Source organism: Aptenodytes forsteri, unplaced genomic scaffold (genome assembly GCF_000699145.1).
Source record: "Aptenodytes forsteri isolate BGI_AS27 unplaced genomic scaffold, ASM69914v1 Scaffold158, whole genome shotgun sequence".
NCBI classification, from domain to species: Eukaryota; Metazoa; Chordata; class Aves; order Sphenisciformes; family Spheniscidae; genus Aptenodytes; species Aptenodytes forsteri.
Window position 1 is genome coordinate 1,817,643 of NW_008794601.1, and position 10,585 is coordinate 1,828,227.

Genomic DNA, 10,585 nt, shown 5'->3' on the forward strand with positions numbered 1-10,585 from the left:
GCCTCCGTGTCTCGGCGATGCGCGGCAGCGGCGGCTACAGCTCGGCGCGCTCGGCGTACTCCAGCCTGTCGGCGCCCGTCTCCTCCGTGTCGGTGCGGCGCAGTTACGCCACCTCCAGCGCCTCAGGCTCCCTCCTGCACTCGGTGGACAGCCTCGACCTGAGCCAGGTAGCGGCCATCAGTAACGACCTCAAGTCCATCCGCAGCCAGGAGCGGGCGCAGCTGCAGGACCTCAACGACCGCTTCGCCTGCTTCATCGAGCGGGTGCACGAGCTGGAGCAGCAGAACAAGGTGCTGGAGGCCGAGCTGCTGGTGCTGCGGCAGAAGCACGCCGAGCCCTCCCGCTTCCGCGCCCTCTACGAGCAGGAGATCCGCGAGCTGCGCCTGGCCGCCGAGGAGGCGACGAGCGAGAAGCAGGCGCTGCAGGGCGAGCGGGAGAGCCTGGAGGAGACGCTGCGCGGGCTGCAGGCGCGCTACGAGGAGGAGGTGCTGAGCCGGGAGGACGCGGAGGCGCGGCTGCTGGAGGTGCGGAAGGGCGCGGACGAGGCGGCGCTGGCGCGGGCGGAGCTGGAGAAGCGGGTGGACAGCCTGCTGGACGAGCTGGCCTTCCTCAAGAAGGTGCATGAGGAGGAGCTGGCGGAGCTGCAGGCGCAGATCCAGTACGCGCACCTCTCCGTGGAGATGGACGTGTCGGCTAAGCCCGACCTCTCCGCCGCCCTGCGCGACATCCGCGCTCAGTACGAGAAGCTGGCGGCTCGCAACATGCAAAACGCCGAGGAGTGGTTCCGCAGCCGCTTCACCGTCCTCAGCGAGAGCGCCGCCAAGAACACCGACGCCGTCCGCGCCGCCAAGGACGAGGTCTCCGAGAGCCGCCGCCTGCTCAAGGCCAAGACGCTGGAGATCGAGGCCACCCGCGGCATGAACGAGGCGCTGGAGAAGCAGCTGCAGGAGCTGGAAGAGAAGCAGAGCGCCGACATCTCCGCCCTGCAGGTGAGGGGGTCGGGGTCTGCAGGGGGAGGTTGTCGGGGGCGTCCTGGAAACGGGGGCATCGCTTCTAGCTCACGCTGTAGCTATATTGCATATCTAAACTGTAAGGCTTCATAAAACCATAATGTGGAATGCCACAGAGCTATAATGTGTGATATATCGCTTACCTATACACCGGTAAAGCCTTAACTAGATCACTATAAAAAAAAAAGATAGCCTTAAGCTAAAACTAGAAAAAGCATGTAGAGGCTAAAACCAAAATGAAGCGATATACAGATTTCATGCACGCTTTAGTCCTTGGATAGCAGAAAATTGGGCTCTTAACATTAAATAGGGATGGAATAATAGCGGTAGATGTAGGGGTGGGAAAATCCTGCCAGGGAAGGTGGGATTTGGTAAATGCTGCCTTTTTAGCTGAGGGTGGAGTTGGAGCTGTTCATTTTCTCTGTCTGCTAGAGCAAGATTAAGTTAATAGGATTGGAGAAATTCCTTGCAAGGTGTTATTGCTAGACATGGGAGAATTAAGAATTTTACGCTGTCAATACCGTTCCTTCCAACAGGATACTATTAACAAATTGGAGAATGAGCTGAGAACCACGAAGAGTGAAATGGCTCGGTACTTGAAGGAATATCAAGATCTGCTCAATGTGAAAATGGCCCTGGACATCGAAATTGCAGCATATAGGTATGATGGGGGGAATGTTTTAGTAAGTCAGAATGCAAATCGGATTCCTGTTCTCTCTTCAAGAGAATTCATTTTACTTACCATTCCTCCAGCAGAAACTTTCATAGGTAGATGTCAGAGTTTAATCAGGTCTTCTCCATTGTCTTGCTATTGGAAGGAGCAATGCTTTTGAGTGCTTTAAATATTTGCTGAAAGCAAAACCTTCAGCGTAGCAAACTTCAGTGAGTATAATAGTATGTATGTATATGCATATAGAACTCTCAGCTCGGCAATATGTGATCTCAGTTCTCCATCTTTACAGATAAAAATACCTGTACTGTACTTAGAGTGAAGAGATTTTGTACCAATGGAACTTCTTAATACAGATGGCTATATTCTCAAAATTGGAAATCCCTTACATGCTTTTAAGAACGGGCTTTATTTCTAACTCACAGAAGCAATCTCCTGCAAAGCAAATATTTTACGGCAGAATTGCTGCTAGATAGCTGTTTAATGTCCCAGATACTGTTAGAAACTGCAAATGCCAAAACAGTTTCTGTGAATGCCACAAGGGGGAATATTGAGAAAGTAGCTATAAACCTTGTCTAATAGCTAAACATAACATCAAATTGTTACATCTGCATTGTTCTCTGCAACCCTACAGGCTACCAAAATACACCTCTAACTTCACCTGCTATAGGAACCTGATCCTAGAGGTTTATTCCCCATTATTTCTTCTAACAAGGAAAAGTATTAATTCACCAGTAATGCACACCTCTGAAACTTTTAAAGTATTCCAAGAAGATAGGGTAGCGTTGCCACGTAGTTACTCATTATGGGCTAGTTTTTGCACTCGGAAGTATGCAGTCTCTAGGGCTTGTGCTGCTGAAAGCACAATAACATCTTAGTCCATAGCTGAATCTGCTGAGTACTGCTGCAGCATAACTAAGTCGTTTCTGTTTGCTTTTTTCTGCTAGGAAACTGCTGGAAGGTGAAGAGACCCGACTCAGTTTCACTAGTGTTGGAAGCATCACCAGTGGCTACACCCAGACTGCCCCGACTTTTGGCAGGTCTGCCTACAGTGGTCTCCAGTCCAGCTCCTACTTGATGACAGCCCGTTCTTTCCCCACGTACTACTCCAGTCATGTCCAGGAAGAGCAGATTGAAATAGAGGAAACAATTGAGGCTGCTAAAGCGGGAGAAGCCAAGGCAGCCCCTGCAGAAGAAGGTGAGGAGGAAGAGAAAGAAGAAGGTGAGGAAGAAGCGGGAGGTGAAGAGGCTGAAGAAGAGGAGGAAGGTACTTACGGTTACTTTCAAATCCCTCTCTTTCATGCTTCACCCTGCTTATATGGGGTAAACCCCAGAAATCCTGATGACTAAGTCTAATGATTAGACCTCTCATTGTCTGCTCACATGAGCAAAGGATCGTGGGATTAAGCACACAGCACTTAAGCAGGAAAGCCTTAATATTGAATGGAAGATAAGGTAAACGTTCAATATCAGGCAGATTATAGGACTGATTATACTCCATTGGAAATCGCTGGGTGTGTTTTCCATTCAAGTTTCCAAAAACACAAATAATACTTTAAGTGTGTAATGTTATATTCATATGGCAGCAAACAGTACTTAGCTATTACAGACGTTCTCAAAAAGAAGGAACAAGGACATTCTGAGCTAAATACTAATTCCCAGAGAGTAGCTCGTGATAATAGGAACATCAGCTGATGTTTGTGGATGTAACTGTTGGGTTCAGTGGATAGCTGTATCTGTTGCCTGAGGTCTAGGTAGTTTTCTTGTTCAATCAAAGTATATGCCACTTCCTTGCTGCCCCACAACTTATTTACCAAACTCGCATTTTAAAGACAATGTAAAAGGAATGTTAGCCAGAGTTGCTTTTCCCAACTTCAGTTGCACAGCTCTGAAGGATTTAACCTAAACATACCTGAAATGCATTGGTTACCATTGAACTATTCTAGGAGTTTATTAGTGTAAAGATTAATTATAATGAAATTATAGCTAAAGAGCCAATCAGAGAGCAATGGCAAGATTCCTTTTTGAACTCAAGTCTTCAGATAAGGCTTAAAGCAATAAGTCCACAGTCAATTAGTATTTTTCAAGGCCATGATTTTGAAAAGACCTATAAAGTGTTTCACTCCCTCTGAAATCTAGGATAAGTGGGTTGTGTAGTGTTGTTGGTCTCCCTTGCAAGTCCTAGAGAAATGTCCCTGCTTTCATGCAACATCAGTTGCCAGCCTTGTCACGTTTAGCTGGCTGCCATCCAAATGTGTGGGGTTGAAGGATGCAGGTATGCTGGCTCCTGTTAAATTGGGATTAGAACAGTACATAGATGTGAAATATTTCTTTTTGTCTTTCAAAGGTGCTAAGGAAGAATCTGAAGAAGCCAAAGAGGGCGAGGAAGAGGAAGGAGAAGGGGAAGAAACAGCAGCTGAAGAAGGGGAGGAGTCTCAGGAAACTGCTGAGGAAACTGGTGAGGAGGAGAAGGAAGAGAAAGAAGCAGCAGGAAAGGAAGAGAGTGAAGTGAAAAAGAAGGCTTGATTTTTTTAGGCAGTCTAGCTTTCTCATCAGGTCAACAGAATAAACAATGATTGACTGAGCTAAAATTGCAGTCTCACATATTTAATTCAGTGACTACTGAGGTTTAAAGTTAATGATCTATGATGTTTCTCTCTGTGCAGAGTATCAGTATGCTTGCAGAGCACCCACTGGCTTGCTCCCTGAATGCTGCATGGTCTACACGTATGAATTCAGGGGTTATGTCTTTCTTGGGTGATTCAGAACCTTAAAATTTAAAATGGGGGGAAAAAAATAAGTCATGGGAATGAAAGTTATCTTTAACTTGCATTTAAAATAATTATGGAAACCTTGGGTGGGTAAAATAATGGAGGCTTCATTAAGTATGTGCAATAAAGCTAGTCAATAAAGTTAAAGAAATGCTTACACAGATTCTTTGTATGTGTCGTGTCACTAATGCACTTAAGGTTGATAAAGTGGTGTATCACACTCATATGTGTCACTAATGCACTTAAAAGGTTGATAAAGTGGTGTATCACACTCATCTTTCAAGCTTGTGTAACAGGATATGGGATACTGGTTTCTGTCTCTAGCTGGTACGCTTGGGGGGCTAATAGGTGGACAAAGAATTTCTTGATGGGGCTGTAAAATTTCACGTGGAAATCTTACAATGGTAAAAATACACTGGAGTCTGCATGTGCTCTTAGCTTTGGGATGGGTCTCACTGGGCTGTTGTATGCACACAAGAACAAGCTCCCTTTTGCCTTCCGAAAAAAGGAGGAGTTTTAACAAACCAATACAAAAGCAAAATGCAAACATGGCTGTTAAACGTTGGTAGGAAGTTGTTCAATGTCTGACAGTTCAGCAATGAAAGAGAAGAATGACTGCTGATATGGGTGATGCTTGGAGCAATGCCTGTATACTTTTTAAAAAAAAAAAAAAAAGCTGGGGTGAGGTGTTAGAGGGAAGGACAACGTGCGGGGAGTTCTCTCTGCTACTTGAAAGAGCTGCCTGTCCAGGGTACTATCTTAAGTCAATCCACTGTGGACTGAAGAGGCTCATTTTCTACTGAGAATTTGTCAGGGCCATTTAAAGTTTTGAGTATGAGCCAAAGAAAGGTCCAGTCTGTGATGAGGCACAAAATAGGAACAGATCAAAGAGCAGCAAAGCCTGACAATTCTGAAAGCCGTATCCTTTGCATATGATGCATAAAATTAAACCTTGTGCTAAGGGCAAGTACTAGACTAATGCTGCAAATTAAACCATTTTAAATAAACTAAGCCCATGGAAACCCACATTAAAACAGGCATTATGCGGCTGCCCTAAAACTTCTCACAATCACTTTCAGCTAGATGGATTTTTTGCGTAGGGCTTGGGGGTAACTTTTAATTTTTACACTGAATTCATGGTATCAGTTGATTTGCATTGGTTCTCCTCGATGGCTATGTTCAGAGAGAAAGGAAGTGTCTTTTTATACAAACTTTAGGGGCGTTCCAAAAGCATCTCCCTTCTCAGTGTTGAAAGAGTTATAAAGAAGATGATGGATGAGGTAAGCACTTAAAATCATTCTTTCCTTACACGTTCCCAGGAAAAACAGCAGGAGAAAGAGAAAGCAGCTTTGGTAAAACCGCTCAGGAAACAGAGTTTGTACTCATACGTAGTAATTCCAGTAACTCCTGTTCAGGGAGTCCGAGTATCGTTTCTAAGTGCACTTTTTTTTTCCTCTACTTTTTTGTATTTTTTGATGCTTTCGAGAACTAGAAGGCAAACACACAAATTCCTTTTCCCTTTCTTCAGCAAGATCTCTTCTTACAAGTCTTTCTTTTCATGTTTCCCTTCTGCTTTTAATGGAGATTTTTCTACATGCAGACTTATTCTTACAAAGCAGATTTTGTTTTCTGTCTCCAGGAAAGTGGCGGTGAGCAGTGGGGGCTGCTTGCAGTACCACGGGCCAGAGACTCGACCACGCTGTTTTGCTCAGCGCTTTTAAAAGCTATTGATGGGATTGCAGGAGACCCGCTCCTTTTGGTATGCGATACCCTAGTTCAAACACAGCAGAATATTGAGCCTAAGAGAAGGTGCTTGGAAAGTCACCTAAGTGCCCTGTCAGAAAATGCTTAGCACGGCACTTCAGTTGGGAGAGAGTTTCTGCTCCTACACAGCAAAAAACATGTTATGCACCAGATTAGAAACTATCATCACAGCCATTAAAGCCAAACCACTGTTAAATAGACTGGCATATATTAAAACCACTGCCCCCATCCTGCCTTTCTGCAGGCACTCTGAGCTCCTTTTAACTTTGCCATTACCTGAGTTTGCTTCCTCTTTCATGTCTTTTTTGCAGGCTGGCATATATTAAAACCACTGCCCTCATCCTGCCTTTCTGCAAGCACTCTGAGCTCCTTTTAACTTTGCAATTACCTGATTTTGCTTCCTCTTTCATGTCTTTTTTGCAGATAAACTCCTCCTTTGTCCAGTCCTTTGTATCCTTTTCACTTCTGGGAAGCAATACAGCTTGCAGCTCTCCAAAGTGTTGCAACCAGGCTGCTAGGGACGCTCTCAAACCAGCACGTTTAGAGATATACCAGCAAACACATTTCTCCTTGCAGTGTATCTCAGCCCGATCCCCACTCCTTATGTTGTTTTTAATGTATTGCAGCTAGAGGAGAAATTTCACGACTCTGCAGGAAATGTGTGAGTCACAGCCGTGGCAATGAGCTGCAGAGAGTGACAAGCTGCAGTGACCGTCCAGCTTGGTTTGTCACCCCGAGTCCTGCCTTGCTGCTAAGGTAAACTGCTGGGAGGGAGGACAGAAGCGTATGTTTGCGTGCTGAGATGCTCTCAGGGCTGTGGGGATCCTACTGGCAGCATTTGTTTTACCTTTGAAAATCCCAGAGCTCGCTTTGACGCAATGCAGTAAAAGCAGGCAGAGGGAGACACGATAGAAACTTTAACCCAAGTTGCAGCGGCAAGTAAAGCCACGAGTCTGTCCCTGAATTTTCTCTTGCTGTTGGGGCAGATTGGGTCTGGATAAGGCTGAGATCTCATCACAGGGAAAGACAAATACAAGGAGGTCCTGAATGCTTTTCTTGAGATAGACATACACACACACTCCCCTTCCACTCGGCAAGAGGAAAAGTTGTACAGATATAATACCCAGATTCTAGGAATTTACCTTCCAGTAACTAAATAATTGACAATTCATCATTTGCTGCCTTCCTAGGTTAGTTAACGGTAGTTTAATCCTGAACAGAGAAGGAAGAAAGCCCACGTGTGAATGGGAAAAGCACAGACCCTGATGCCCGGAGAAAATTCTAGTGCCTGACTCAGCTCCCTGGCAAATGCAACCTCTTTGTGTTTTGTAACACTTCCCAGTTTGTTTCCACCTGGAATTTAGTTCTGGGATGCTGAAAATCTCTTAATCACAGCTCCTCCACCAGCCGGTACAGTAAAAATATCCTGTTTTAGAGCCCTCCAGCTCCTGAAGTCGCAGGGGCCTTGGTGGTCCGCCTTAAATAAGATGTGTAAATCTTCACAGTAACTTCCTTTAATTATTGTTTTTTCCCTTCGTGGAGTCTTTCGTATTGATCAATGAACTTCTGTGTCTGAAAGTAATTAATCCCTTCACTGGTTATGCACAGTCTGAAGAAGTAATTGGTGCAGAACAGGCAAATAATATACTATTTATGCATCTCTGCCCTGAAATTATGCTATCTTTTGAAACTGTTGATTGCAGATGTCAGTAGACAAAACCTCTTGGCAACATTAAATATTAATCGGTTCTTATCGTTTTATAAATATTTAGAAATGTGTTAACCAGTTGCTTATTTCTCTTAGGATTTGACAGAAACATTTGCAGTAGGAAATAGACTAAATTCACAAATTTGTGTGTTAGAGCAGAGAAAAAAATGCAGTTCTGGGTACTAATTAAAGGCTGAAATATGTTTTGGGTGGAAAAGGAGGGGAAATGAGGATATTTTGAAATACACCATACCAGTGGGTAGCCCAGGAGTTTGCCTCGCACGCAGGCTGTGCAGCGACTTCCCAAAACCACTCAGGAAGGTCGATGTACCCTGGGCGGAGGTGTTGATACAGCCCCCTTGTACAAGAAACTGCAATCCTGGTTGCACTGCCAATGTGCAAGCAGAATCAAAACACCACAAATAATAATCTCTAGGTCCTTGTACCTGTATCCTACCAGAACTGCAAAGAAAGCGTAACTTGAAAAATAGCAAGCCAGTTTGGGATCCCACCTGCACCTGTGGGAGCCCACGTTAACAACGTGTTCTTGAGTCTCTGTCCTGGTTTCGGCAGGGATAGAGTTAATCTCCCGCTGACATTGAAATTTAGTTCACTGTACAAGGTGACCCCTCTTTGTCTTGATGCTGAAGATGCCTTTCTATGCTGAGGGGTGGTAGCCCACTGACTTTGCAGTTTGTGACATTTTAGCAGAACCCCTCTTCGTCTTGATGCTGAAGATGCCTGACTTTCTATGCTGAGGGGTGGTAGCCCACTGACTTTGCAGTTTGTGACATTTTAGCAGATTCTAGAACTTATTTGGAAGCACATAAACAGAAAGTTTTATGTTAAATATTGGTCTCTGGTTTAGTTTTTATTTTTTTACTGGTGGTGGTCTCTTGAAAATTTTGATTAGACCCAAGAGAAAGATAGCTTCAATGCTCACAAACCATTGGGCACATCGATATTTCAACATAACTTGGTGCAAACACTTACTGACAATAGGTGAGTGTGACTGGGCTACTTAACTTCTTACTCATAAAGGTATAGTTATTTTTGTGTCACATACACAGGTAACCTTCACAAATAAGCTCGCTACAGAGAATCTGCCATTTAATTTGCTAACGCTGCTGTAATTAAATGTCACTCAACCAGCAAGCTGTTGAGCACAGATTTCCATTATTGATATCAGCAGGAGAAACATTCATTACTTTGCTACACAAAGACATTCAGATTTATTTGAAAGGCTTATCTGCTGTGGACTTTTTACAATTTCTCCAGTGAAGAACATGCAGAACCCCTTCAATTAAAAACTACTTGATCTTCAATTATTGATAGGGGGAATGAATTGTGAGGCATATGCAAATCATAGATTTTGATCAGACCCTCAATTAGTCAACAGATTTCAGGACAGTCCGTGTACTGAACCCAGGCTTAAAAAGTATTTGCATTTCTTTGCTAGTTACGGGAGGTAAGGCAGTAGCAGTGTTCTTCATTTTCATTTTGAAATGTGATAGAAATAAACACAATATTAATTCCTTAATAAGACATATTAGTTCCCCAAATTGGAGTTGGAGCCCTCCTCTTTTTCCCTTTGTTTCATTTGCCTCCATTTATTTTCCATCTAGGGGGATTTTAGAGAGCCCTTTAATTGGCTTTCTTCTTAATAAAGCCAACCTGGAAGTGGCAGTAGACATAGGCCAATGCTTAGGAGACCTTTCTATTGGAAATTTTAAAATGCTTTAATTTGGTTTTATCTGTCAGTCGTACCAGGTATAATCTGAGCCCTACCCAGCCTCAGTTCAGATTCTGGAAGGGTCTCATTTCTACAGCTATTTTCAAATGGACAAATATGTAAAAAATGAGTTGGGAATATTTTTGATACACGATACCAGTGTCATCTCTGGGACAGTTTCCTTTTTCCAGGAATTTATTTGCTCTTGATTTTGGAATTTTGTGTTTAGAGGCAGATTGCACCTGTTGATCATTTGAGACAGAGAATTGATAAGGATGTTCCCATGTAATTAAGGCAGGAGGGGAAAAAAAATAATCAGAAGCTACCCCATTTTGATGAACACAGGGCATCTTGGTTGAGATTACTTAATGGGTCTTTGCACACTTAAGTGACAAACTAGTGTCATAGAAGATACCATGACCAGTTGTGGTTCACAGACAGGCTATCTTCACAGGAAAATCAAGGAATGATCTGGAAATGGCCACATCTTTAAGGCTCTCCTTATGTGTTGAGACTACCATGCAGGGAGGAAAATTACACTTGCAGCAGAGTTTAACACTTAGTACAAGCAGGATTGCTCAGATAAGTGATGCTAGCAGCACATGGCTTAAGAGACCATCCCATTGCTAGCAAATGCAATTGGAACCCCTCTAAGCACCTAAAGGCCAGGCAGCAGAATTCAATAGATTCCTCTTTACTCTAGAAAGCATGGGATATGGCTCTTAAGTGTTTGTTTAAGCTAGCTCAAGTATTTGTGTTGTGTTACAGGAAATTTGTTCATCATATCCAATACAAACTCATTTTCTAAATGAGGACACTAAGGAAAAACTCAAGCAACTTTTCAACCCATGCAACTGTGTTCCTGTTCAGGACAGAGCATCAAACTTCAGGGAAACATTTGAGTTGGAAAAAAAGTCACCAGACAAGTCA

General features: G+C 43.8%; 1 protein-coding gene across 1 annotated transcript; it reads left to right on the forward strand.

Annotated features, from left to right (window-relative positions):
• Positions 1 to 2: 2 nt before the first annotated feature.
• NEFL (neurofilament, light polypeptide) lies at positions 3 to 4,206 on the forward strand (the record flags this gene model as incomplete). Its single annotated transcript, XM_009273057.1, has 4 exons — positions 3 to 989; positions 1,547 to 1,671; positions 2,628 to 2,947; positions 4,028 to 4,206. Coding segments are annotated over 4 exons (1,611 nt in total), but the record flags the coding sequence as incomplete, so codon positions are not given.
• Between the last annotated feature and the right edge of the window lie 6,379 nt (positions 4,207 to 10,585).